At 41.4% G+C, this 12,549-nt stretch overlaps 1 protein-coding gene across 15 annotated transcripts in view; it reads left to right on the plus strand.

Moving 5' to 3' along the window:
- ryr3 (ryanodine receptor 3) overlaps nt 1–12,549 on the plus strand; it is a 97,263-nt gene that overhangs the window by 24,451 nt on the left and 60,263 nt on the right. For 9 of the 15 annotated variants that reach the window (XM_072699224.1, XM_072699231.1, XM_072699225.1 and 6 more), the window contains exons 3-14: nt 12–116; nt 2,100–2,120; nt 4,619–4,693; nt 5,494–5,572; nt 5,963–6,075; nt 6,803–6,902; nt 7,277–7,370; nt 9,645–9,719; nt 10,062–10,218; nt 10,829–10,993; nt 11,208–11,329; nt 12,018–12,198. In XM_072699224.1, the coding sequence (XP_072555325.1) occupies nt 12–116; nt 2,100–2,120; nt 4,619–4,693; nt 5,494–5,572; nt 5,963–6,075; nt 6,803–6,902; nt 7,277–7,370; nt 9,645–9,719; nt 10,062–10,218; nt 10,829–10,993; nt 11,208–11,329; nt 12,018–12,198 (1,287 nt within the window). Of the gene's footprint in view, nt 1–11; nt 117–2,099; nt 2,121–4,133; nt 4,149–4,618; nt 4,694–5,493; nt 5,573–5,962; nt 6,076–6,802; nt 6,903–7,276; nt 7,371–9,644; nt 9,720–10,061; nt 10,219–10,828; nt 10,994–11,207; nt 11,330–12,017; nt 12,199–12,549 lie in introns of all 15 variants that reach the window. The other 6 variants (XM_072699233.1, XM_072699238.1, XM_072699235.1 and 3 more) reach the window with 2 other exon arrangements.

Genomic DNA, 12,549 nt, shown 5'->3' on the forward strand with positions numbered 1-12,549 from the left:
ATTCTCTGCAGTATGTCCCTCCAGATTTGTGCATCTGTAACTTTGTGTTGGAGCAGTCCCTGTCGGTGCGTGCCCTGCAAGAGATGTTGGCCAAAACCGGAGAGAACAGCGAGGGAGTAAGTATCATTGCCTCACCTCTGTGTACCTGTTGTAGCACATTTTCATTGGCACCGACAAAATTTTTTCTTATTGGTGTGAGTGTGAGTAAACGTTAATTTTTTAGATTTTCAATTGTGTTCTTCACAGTGTTCACAGTATTGCTGTATGCTGTGTTAAAAATGTGTGCACAGCACACTATCTGTTCTACCACTCGTATTTCCATAATAATACATAATTATGTAACAAGACTTAAAATGTTTAATCCTACCATCTGAAATGAGTTTAAGGAATTTCTCATTTAATTTCTCTCTCCCCGACATTTACTTGGATCTGTACTATTGCCAGTTTTTTTCAGAGACAAAGAAGAGGATTCTGTTATAACCAGGGCTTTGAAGTCTGGGTTATGTACCTGTCAAGGCTTTTTTGAATAACAGATCATTTGAGAACCTCATGATAATGCAGGGGATCCCTTCTGAACATCTTTTTCAAAAACGGCATCCCGTGACTTGTTGCTTGTATGATTTCCATTCTATGGCTGAGAAACTTAAGGCAGGTTTGCTTGCTTAATGTCTGAGCAACAGAGCCATCATTGAGGCAGTGAATTGTAATATATGTCTCTGTTTAACTTTATCGTTAATCCAAAGACCACCAGATCGGAATCAGCTGTCTACTGTGCAGATAGAGTTAATGCACAGCTCTACATAATTTGGGTAAATTATGAAATCGTTTACAGGTTTGTATAATACATACAGATGAAATGCCTTCAAAAGTACAGGGGATGTAAATCTTCCCTGACCAAGGTAATGTAACAAGAAAATAGTGGAAAAGAACTGGCATGCAACAGTGAATGTGGACTTTCCCAGTTTAAAATTACACTATATTTTGTTTTTATGTTCTTATGAATGTACCATAACATTTTTAGTTATGACAGTTTTATAAGAATAATCTTTAAGTTTTTTGCTCTAATCAGTCTTTTTCAGGAATTTATTTACTGTAATCTCTTTTTTGGAGGGATTTTAAATCAAAGTAGAATATTGTCTGCTACCTGAGCTTTCACCTGTGGCATACAGGCAACAAAAATGGAGGGATACAGGACTATTTTACAAATTTAATGCAGTAAAAATAGTATCAATGTCTAACCAGCACAACAACTGTCATCATGATGGCCCAGTTTGGTAATTTCACTTATTTTGGGTTCTTGACCTGATTGATTAATAGCTCTGGAAGCAACTGCCAATGTTAGAAACAGCAACTCTATGTATTAAGTGAAATATATTAACGCATTTTATTAAATAAGTTCATTTTTTTCTGAAGCTTTTATAGTATTTCTGTCATGTAAGTGTTCAACAGTGCAACACCTGCTAGCAGCCCTAATATAGTAAGACCTTCCTTTTGAAATTGTATAGGCCTGAAGTGCTGCATTCCAGCCATGAGGAACTGACTGTAGAGCCCCTGTATTAATGTGTCAGGCAGAATGTGCATATTCAGCATAAGAGCAGAGCCAGCACAGTACCATCTTTATTAGTAAACTGTCAGGCTTTACTTTTTGCACTATATGTTTGTGTCTGTGGATTTTCTGTGCCTCGCTGCTGTGTGCATCAAAATTTCCCCCTGGGATCAATTAAATATATCTCATCTTATATGAAATTCAGTCGAGTAAAAAAATAATTGGTGGCATGTTCGCTAGTTGGAATTGAATGGTAAACAGTGAAGTAGTTTTTTTTTCCCAGTTTCATTGTTGCTTCTCATGAATCTAAGATGCTGCTGAATGGGTCGCGGAAGCGTGAAACTGTGGCTGTACTGCTAAACGTACATTGAGCATCTTTGCTGCTTTTCTGCATTATCCTTATAGACATTGGTTAACTGGACCTTTCATGGAAGTGAACTGTGCCCAGTTTGTTTCATGCTTGCCTTCATTGGCCACAATCAGGCAGTAATGCTTTCATTTGTCTGTGCTGTATTATTCCAAACCTGCCCCCCACCCCTTCCCATGTTGTTAGCCACGTGACATGGATCAATGGGTATGTCCACGGCTCATTTTGATATATCATGTGCATGCAAATGCTCTCTTTTTATTTAGTAACAATCCAACATATTTTTGTATATTTTCCTCCATTGTTCCCACAACTGGTGTTTATTTTACGAGTCTCCTTGGTGCTGGGGTTAATAGCAGATAAGGCATTATTGGTAAGAGTTATGGAATGATTTGCATACATGAAGTCATCAGTGGATTCGATCTTGAAACACATTTCAGTTTCTCTTGTAGTGGCATTCAGTAACATGACAAGCAGAGAGTGGTATCCGATGTAGATAGGAGCTCCTGTGATACTTACAGATGGGAGGAAATGGTGCTTAATGAAATATCTGAAGCACCCCTTGCACTGTTAATGTGAGTGTGTCAAGCAACATTGCACACTTCGCCATACCTCTCACAGAGCATGTGCAGTTTAAAGATAAATGTGTCAGCATTGGCATCTGCCACTACACTCTGTATTTTCAGTCCATACTAATTACATTCATATCCCTTTGATCCATCACATCCTGTTCAGCTGGTATATGGTTGCACATTGTGACAATTAAAGGTGTACACCATCAGTGCTTCTAAAGCATCCCAATATTATTGCTACTGCTAAAAGCCCTTTTTCAGCACCTTGGAGTACTGCAACTTCAGACACACATTAGTGGCTGGGGTTGCTGTTCTGAACCATAACTAAAAGCCTCTAACTAACCTGTCTTAAAAAAAATGGAATCCCCTGTGTGACTCAGAGGGCATATTAAGTGTACATATCAGTTCCCTGATGTTTTTGCCTGCAGTTTTGTTAAGCTGTCTATGGATTATCCCATTGACGACTCTGATGAATACTCAGGAGGGTTATTCACAGAGCTGCAAACTGATACACTGAGCAGCTGTGCCGCTCATGGGACTGAGGCTGTCACAGAGATGATGGAAAGATTTTTCCTGATCGTTTGAATGCCGTACGATGGATGTTTTTGTTGGTATTACTCTTTGTGATCTAACTATTTAAAATTTCAAGGGTACCGAGGAGGAGGAAATGTTCTGGAATCTCTGTTGGTTCCAGAAAGTTTCTTTCTTTCTGTTTTAATTTTTTATTTTTGGGTTGTCGTTACAGAACGGAAAATGTCTTTGTGATTGTGTTTTTTTTGTGCTGGAATCGTAGGTCCCTGAAGTGGAAGAAATTCCTTCTGTTTTTCTCTTACCATTCTTAAGAATTACATTCTTGCACTAGTCTTTAATATTTTCACGTTAATATGAAACACAGCATTTTTCCCAAGTTCTTCTGAATTTGAAAATGGCATTGATAATATGGTCTGTCGACAATTTGTTGATTTATTTTAAAACAAAAGGCCAACAGGGAAGCCTCTCTCCATGAATTTAGGTTAAGGACTCTGATGAGTGAAAGCAGGTCACGCAGTTTTTTTCTGTCCCCCTGCTCACCTGCAGTCGGGTGAGTGTCTTGCATCACAGGGAGGAAATCCCTACTATCTAATGGCTCTACTTGGCCAGAGATCCAGGGGAGCTGCCACCAAGCGAAAGGTCACTGCTCCCCAGCTGTCAATATGTCATCTCCCAGCAACAGCTGGAGTAAAGATTCTATTCATTTATTTGTTTATTTATGGCCTTTGATTTAATACCCTTTTCTTTTTTTGGTTTTGTGGGTGAGCTACATACGGGTGATGCCATGGCTGAATGTCTATGTTGAGTCGCTTCCACGCAGCCAACAAACCCTATTCTAAGGGCTACAAGCCAGCAGGTTGTCTTTAATGTGATTGCCACCTTACAAATATATTTTTAAACACAATGCCGATCCCCCTCCACCCACCCATAGCAACTGAACTGTTCATTGAAACAAGAATATTTGTGAAGACACTACCTACACTCTCTTGAATATGAGGGAGGTGTATGTTCACCTTTAAATAAAGAAGTATCCCTTGTCCCCTCTTGATTTTTTTATATCCTATATGCAATGTTAAAATAAACACGTGTTCTTTTCTTCTACTTTGATGCTTCTCAGAGGCTCATCCGGAAGGTGAGTAAGTGTTCTCTTAAATGTACAATGAGCAGCGGCTGGGAAGCAGTGAGCATACTAAAAGTTAATGTACGATTCTCGTGTGACTCTTTGAGCTGTATCTGTGTATGTTTTGAGTCCCACCTCCCCCACCCCCAACCACACAGACCAAATGGATTTTCAGCCCTCTTTTCCTCTTCATTTCCTTCTTCTTCGGTACTGTGAAGAAATTTTTCCCGTTCAAACGAACGAGAACAGTCTAACAAAATAATGCGAGTGAGGTTGCATGCATTCATTGGTTTGAACCTGGATCTGACTTGGTGAGAGGTCGTAATTCACCTAGAAACTTTGGGATGGTTGTAGCTTTGGCTACTTTCAGTTGTGCCAGTCAGGTGGGGCAAGGCGGGTTGGTAGCAAAGGACAGTAGCCCTAGAGCCCGGCCTTCCCCACCCTGCTCATGGGTGACTAATCTGGATGTGTTTTTCTTTCAGGCAGTGCAGGGAGGTGGGCATCGGACCCTGCTGTATGGCCATGCAATCCTCCTTCGCCACTCCTTTAGCGGGATGGTAAGAACACATGGTGACTATGATGCCACAGTAGAAGGAGGATTGTATTGTTCTTGAATCCTGGTACAGACACTCCTCGCTTAATAAGCTACCTGTTTAATGACCGCCCGGACTTACCAGCTCTCCCACCAGTCGGTATTGTATGCTGGTCCTGGAAATGGCAGTGCGTCATCTCAGTGTCAAGCATCTCATCACCCTTTCTCAGTCTCAGTCTCGTTTCCGCAGTCGCTCAGTATTCACTACACTATGTTCGCAATCACCAAGACTACATATTCCGTCTATAAATTTGTATTGCCGGAGATTCAACCCGCATAATCGGAGCATCAGCGGTGAGGCGGGAAGCAAGGACATGGAAGCGAGGAAAATTTTGTTGACCAATTTGATGAAATCATCGAGATATGCAAATTAAAACAAAGTTATCAACCTGGAGTTTCCTTTAGATCTTTTCAGAATGAATAAAAATGATTACCTGTATTTACAGTACACAATGTATGTTAGAGCTGATTTCCTCCATTCTATTACAATATACAGTACACTGCTGTATAAACATTTATAAATATACTAAAAATGTTATAAATGGTGGTACAAAGGTGACATTAAAACACTGTCTAAAAATGGTTGACATAATCCCACTGCCAGTACAGTATGCTTGAAATATCGGCAAGGGGCGGCTCCTCGTTTATCGACCAATTTCCTTAACGACCTAATTGTAGGAATGGAGTGTCTATATTGTGTAACCAGTAATATTTTTTACAGATTTTTTTTGAAAGCTTGATTGTTTAGCAATTTCTCTTTTCCAGTACCTGACTTGTTTGAAGACTTCTAGGTCCCTAACTGATAAGTTGTCTTTTGATGTGGGACTTCAAGAAGATTCAACTGGTAATTTGCTTTGATGTGGTTATTACAACACTATTAGTGCTTTAATAGGTATAAAATAATTATTAGCATTATAGAGAGTGTGTGTAATCTTTAGTATTATTTGAATGATCCACTTTTAGTTAGGTGCGTTTCTTTTGACATTGTAAAGACAAATAAGTTTGCCGGTGCCATTTTTTCAATTTTCTGTCAGTTTGAAGGCCTTTACATGTGCTCAGGGAGACCTTTCAAGTGTAGACTTGCTTTATCATAGAAGTCATTCTGTAGGTCATACTGTATAAGGCATTGTGGTAGAATGGTAATAGCTTCTAATTGCAAGTATAAGAAGTCGTGTGGTTACTGTGAGCAGCATGCTGTATGAACCTCTTGCCCTGACACCAGCTCTTTCTGCAGGTGAGGCTTGTTGGTGGACAATCCACCCTGCCTCCAAGCAGAGATCGGAGGGTGAGAAGGTGCGCATCGGTGATGACCTCATCCTAGTCAGCGTGTCCTCAGAGCGGTACCTTGTAAGTACACTTCTCCCCCTTTTTTTGCCTTGACGAAATTCAGTATTAGTGCTGAGATCCTGTTTTGCAATGTAAGGAGAGATTGAAGATTTTTTTTCTTCTGCATTTCTAGATAGCAAAGGGAACGTATTTTAAATTCTGTTTTTCAGAAACAATGCATGAACATAGATATTGACACTTTTCCACATGCTCTGTTTAGTCCTTTGTACTGTGTACCATAGCATGTGAGACCCACCTTGTTTGTAGGTTCTCCTCTGTTATAAGGTACTGTCAATAAGTAGAGCTGATTTTAGTTCCTGTGGTTGTCAGGCACAGTTAAAATATGCACAGGCACTACTGTAGATGTGTGGATTTAAACACATTACATTTTTCAGGTTAGCCCTGTGATCAGTTGCCCTCAAATGAGGCTACCAGACAGTTGTTCTTGGAGGAAAAGCAATGAAACTCTTTAACATAGTGTGTGTTTTAGGTAACAGAGTATGACCAGCTTCTTTTTCTGGCACCAGAGACACATTTGATGGCAGTATAGTGGTTCGTGTGACAGCATCACTCAACCTGACACTGTATAAAAGTATGGAAAAGCTGGTGTCCTTTTATGCCCAGTGGTTTTAATGTCTTATCCCAAAGTAATGATGATGCTGTTTGATACAACTGTTAATGCAAAATGCCATTTGGGTAGATAAATCCCTGCACATTTAGGAGTTACTAAATGGCTCCTCTTTCCCAGCACCTGTCCATCTCCAACGGCAGCATTCAAGTGGATGCCTCCTTCATGCAGACACTGTGGAATGTCCACCCCACCCGATCTGGAAGCAGCGTGGAAGAAGGCAAGTGTGACACTCACTGTCTTTGCAAATTTCTTTTTATGGAAATGTGCATCCCAAGCTTAGATGAGTAAATGCATAGTAATTAAACTTGTAAAGAGCATGTGTATCTGCAGTGACATGTACTGTATAATCCACATCTAATCATAAAAAATTAAGTATATTTGGGTAATGTAAAATGGGCCGAGTCAGTTTGCTCCAAGGTATTTCCAAAGTACTTAATTAAAATTTTGTGATAAGTGTTTCCATTACAAAAGTTATTTCTATTAAAATGACTCCCATGGGCAAATCAGATCTAATCTTTTGCCACTTGTCACTGGTTTTGAAGGAGTGCTGTGGTGTCATCACAACTGAGACCTTTGTCTGTCTTTGGATAGGCTATTTGCTAGGAGGTCATGTGATGCGTCTGTTTCATGGACACGATGAGAGCCTCACCATTCCTGGGTCAGACCAGAGTGAAGAGCAGCAGAGGTGAGTTACCGAACAGCAAACAAGGGCGTCGTTAGGTCTGATCGCTCCGGGCTATTGCCCCGAGTATTTTAACCACGATGTCAATCTTCCTTCAAAAAAAAAAGTCTAGTCCCAGTAAACTTGACTTGGCTAGAAACAGCCCTGACAGGAGTGCTTTCCCAAATCATTTGGCTTTTATATCTTTTGAATATCACCTGAATAAATCTACAAACTAGGGATGGGCCGATCAACATTTTTCCAGTTCTGATCTGATTTCGATACACATTTTATTATATTTTAATATAATAAATATACATTAATAATTAATAATGCATTAATATATTAATACTTTATATGTCCGTATTTTTAAGCTGGTAAATGCAGATGAGAAAATCTATGGCAAAAAAAAATCTTTAATAAGGCAACTCGAAACGTACATAACGTACTGCTCCACCTCATTTGTACGTCTTGTTTTAAGCATTTTTGAGGCATTTGCAATTCAATATGAATATCTTCCAAGCGAATGGTGGCGAATGTTTAAAATGCCACACAAGTTTTTTCCCACAGGCAACAACGTCACTTACTCTTCATTACAATAGCAGCCACCCCTGTATCACAATCTGTAGAACTGCCCATGCTAGCGACTCCCTAATCATCCATTACTTGTTTCATATTACTCATGTTGTCTCGCACAATTGCATGCACTACTCCCACCTCTCAATACTTTTTTACAAACTGTTTTTTACAAAGATTACAAATCGCTGTGCTACTAGTTGCTGCTAAAAGCGTAAAATACTTGCTGATCTTCACCATCTTATCTGATTTTCTCAAACTCCCCCTACAACGAAGTGTATGACATCACAGCTGGTGGAAGTCACTGCTCTCACACCCAGAATAGCAAAAAATACTGAGTGGCAGTGTTAGTGCTCAACTAAATAATTAAGAATTGGTAAGAGTCGGTCATGTATGGCAGATACCCAATCCGTGAAATAGATCTGGATCGGTCCTAATATTGATCCAAATATCAGATCACAAACTATATATTCTTGTTTTTTCATCCAATGTCAGAATGTTATATCCTGCTGTTTCTTTTCTGTTTTTGGGACTCCTATGATTTGGTGAAGTTCTGTACTTCAGACCCATTTTATGCAAGGTCCCATAGACCCACAGGATTATAGTCTTGTATAGTTAAATGCTCATTTTTGGTGGTTCCAATGTTTCTGTTTCCATGAGACTGTTTGAATGAGTAGATGTACAGTGGATCTGCAGTTTATTTGTACAAGGGCTCATTGTTATGTACCATTTGATATATTTTTATCAATATGTGTTTTCTTAGTATTTGCTTAAGTACCACCATTTTCTACTCAAATCAGATAGGCGAACTTTCTGTTCTGTCCATTTTCTAGCTAGTCTACCCCCCTGGTAAACTAAGCTAAATACAAAATTAAAGAAATAATGGCTTGTTTTGTAGTTTTTCATCTGTATTAGAGGCATATTGGCAAGGTGCCACATGTGAGCATAGTGCCCTCTGTAGGTCTGGAGGCCAAGTAGTCAGTGCTGGTTGTGTTCCATAGACCTTGGCACGAAAAGAAAGCAGAAGAGCCGAGACTGCCTGAGGCTGGTCGGCCAAGCTTGCTTTAAAAAGCCAGAGAGGAAAAGGCTTGGGGCATGACAGTATGGTGCCGTGACTCCTTGTGAGTTTAGTCCCTGAGGTGGGGAAGAAATGGCCGCTCTACTATCTATAGATGTTCTGCACCGGAGCTGACAGTAAACAGTAGGAAGTAGCACACAGACAGAGAAGTGGGTCGCTGTAGAAACCAGGAGAGGTATTGCCGGTCGGCTGAGAGGTGATAGGACCCTTCATCTTCTCTTCAGTCATGGGGCCTATTTTTAGTGTGAAGCCTTTGGCAAATACACAGCAGATTAAATATTGGTTGTCAGCTTTTGCATTACTTTTAGACATGTCCTTGAAATTTAATAGAGGGGACATTTTTAAAGAAGCTAAATTTTGACCAGGTCCATCAAACACATTTAGACATGTTGCTCATGAAAATTAAAGATTTTTTCATCTTCTGACCCTGTCATTCACATTGATGATGTACAGTTCATGTGTAGTGCTCTATGTATTTATATGTTCTCATTGATGGAATAAAGTGTCACTGTTGTAAACATGTTGGCACACATCCACCACAGGGTTAATGTGTCAGTGCGTTTCAAGCTAAAATGCTAGTCGAATATATAGGCTGTGCCTTGAAGCTGAATACCAACAGGTGAACTTTCTGGTTATTTTTACAGAATTGTGAACTATGAGACGGGCAAAGCAGGTGCCAAAGCCAGGTCCCTCTGGAGACTGGAGCCTCTTCGAATCAGGTGGGCTCCTCTACCCTCTCTGCATAGTATGGCATCTAAGGAAGGAAGTAGGATGTTTTATTTCCATTTTGATGGATTATGATAAGCCAGCAAGTCTATGAGATGCTTCTTGGGCTGTGGTCAGATCTGGCACAAAGATTTTGATTTGATCTTGAGTTTCAACACCAGGTGTGATTAGAGACCAACCTCCCTACATAAGTTGGACCGAGTAATAGTTGATATGTTGATATGTAAGAGTGTTATTTGTAATTGACTGTGGTGTTCATACTGTATATGTGTGTATGTGTGTGTGTGTGGTGTGCGTGTGTGCTTGCATGCTGGGTGGGGTGTTGTCTTTGTCAGTTGGAGTGGGAGTCACATCCGCTGGGGCCAGCCATTTCGCGTTCGACACCTCACCACGGGCCACTACCTGGCGCTGACGGAGGACAGGGGGTTGGTCTTGCAGGACCGGGAGAAGTCTGACACGACCTCCACTGCCTTCTGCTTCAGACCCTCCAAGGTCAGTTCTGTCCAGGAGCCTCACAAGACCCTGGAGACATTTTCCTATGCACAGAATCCAAACAACTCCAGATGGTAGGGCCAACCAATGCCCGCTAAGGTCCCTGAAGGCTGGCACAACTGTGCGGCTTGCTAATATGTATGCTGGGCTTGAGAACAGTGTTATGAATAAAGTTTCCATAACATGAACTCCAATATGGCGGACCTGAACCAAGGTTATGATAATAATAATAATGGACAATGGATGGATAATAATAATAATAATAATAATAATAATAATAATAATAATAATAATAATGCATGTCCTATCCTTACTTTCTGCTGTTTTGCTCCCTGTTATTGTCCCTGTTGGTTTGCTGATCTTGTGAAGTCCCCTTTGACCATTCTCATTCCTATTGCACTATTTGGTATAATTAAGAGACTTTGTGGGTATTAATACTACTATGATTCGGGCACATATGTTTTAAAAAGCCTTTTTTAGACCTTTCGTTCTCATTATCACGTGTGCAGTTCTCTGGTTTATCCATAACAGATGCAAGTTAGAGATGGATGCAAGCGATTTCTAGCAGTCCTAGACATTTTTCATTTGTTTGTCTGTCTCTCCCTATCAGGAAAAGGTGGAGTCCAGCCCAAAACGTGACATCGAAGGAATGGGGGCGCCGGAGATAAAGTACGGGGACTCGATCTGCTTTGTCATGCATGTGGCCACGGGGCTGTGGCTGTCCTACCAGGCTCCAGATGTGAAATCTGCTCGCCTGGGGCCGCTCAAGAGAAGGGTGAGCAATTTGAGTACTCTGTGAAGAAATGCCTTACATTCAATGCTTTCACAGCATTTGAACAGGAGCTTATTAATAATGAATGGTAAATCCACCTGGGATGATGGGTCAGATTCCACAGGTCGTCATGGAGTGCGGTCGCATGCGCTTTTGTGACGCTCCGCTGATGGAAAATCAGTGCTGGTTTGATCCATCAATGTCAATCCTTGTGCAGGCCTGCCTCCACTCGGAAGGTCACATGGATGATGGGCTGACCCTCCAGCGCTGCCAACATGAGGAGTCCAGGGCAGCTCGCATCATCCGCAACACCACCAGGCTCTTTAAGCACTTCATCAGGTAGCCAGCATCGCTTTTTAATGGCTATACTGTTCCTTAGGCAGAGCCCAGTCCTTCTCTGCCCTGCCATTCCTTTGCTCAAATGCTTTTACTGTTAACTTACAAAGCAGTTCTGTTAGCTACTGCTGTGAAATGTGTGTGGGGGCACTCCATTAAGGCTCCTCTGCAGCAGACATGTTTTCTTTGCCCCCCCCCCCCCCCCAATGACTATGACTCAGCCTCCCAGAAGGCAAATGCCCCGCCACTCTCTTCTACGCACCATGTTCTATCGCCAGAAAACTCAGTGGCTCTGCTGTCTCTGGCACCAAGCCTGGATCAGAACGTACACCACCCCCCAAATCTCCACCTTGCCCCATGATGTGACAGGGGGTATTTTTATCCTGTTGACAGAAATGAACACTTCAGCAGAAATTTACTCAAGGGCATTTAAGAAACTATGCTTTGTCACGGTCACATTGTGAATGTCTTTGGTTATGCTGATTTGCCGTTCCTTGCTCATGGAATGCTTTCCATTTGACCCCACCGCCATCCACGAAACACAGATGCCTTACAAATGGGAATTTCATGCAACTCTTGAACGTCTTGGCTCATCCCTGTCATAATTGCCACTGTTATTCCAGTTATACCCTAGTCCAATGCGTGGAGACATCTTCATTGTCTTTTCTCATTTTCTCACTCTGTCCCTCAGAGACTTGGACAGTTTGAGTGGAAAGAACCGTGCGGCTGTCGCCCTGCCTATTGAGGAGGTCCTGCAGACTCTGAATGACCTCATCACCTACTTCCAGCTGCCCGATGCCGAGCTGGAGCATGAGGAAAAACAGAACAAGCTCCGCTCACTCAAGAACCGGCAGAACCTCTTCAAACAGGAAGTACGTCTGGCTGTACCGAGGAAGTGAGAAATGCAGATGGAGCTGTGCATTATTCTGTACATAAGGAAAGCACCTTACTGTACATGTGGGCGGACACAGCATGCCCAGGATGCAGAATCAGAACCGACTATATTGGACTGACATTCAAAGGGAAACCCCCTGTGCTCCCTGTATTGGTAATGTTTCAGTAAATTTTAGTAAGAGGCCATCTAAAATAGCAACAATCGGTCACAGACAAGAGAAGACATTTTACAGAAGCAATGGATTTCCTTGTTTTCTGAATCCTAATTTACAGTGTTGCCTTATAACTATAAGCTGCTTTCAAGTGATATGTTAATCTCTGACTGACAG

The sequence above is a fragment of the Paramormyrops kingsleyae genome, chromosome 14 (assembly GCF_048594095.1).
Source record: "Paramormyrops kingsleyae isolate MSU_618 chromosome 14, PKINGS_0.4, whole genome shotgun sequence".
NCBI classification, from domain to species: Eukaryota; Metazoa; Chordata; class Actinopteri; order Osteoglossiformes; family Mormyridae; genus Paramormyrops; species Paramormyrops kingsleyae.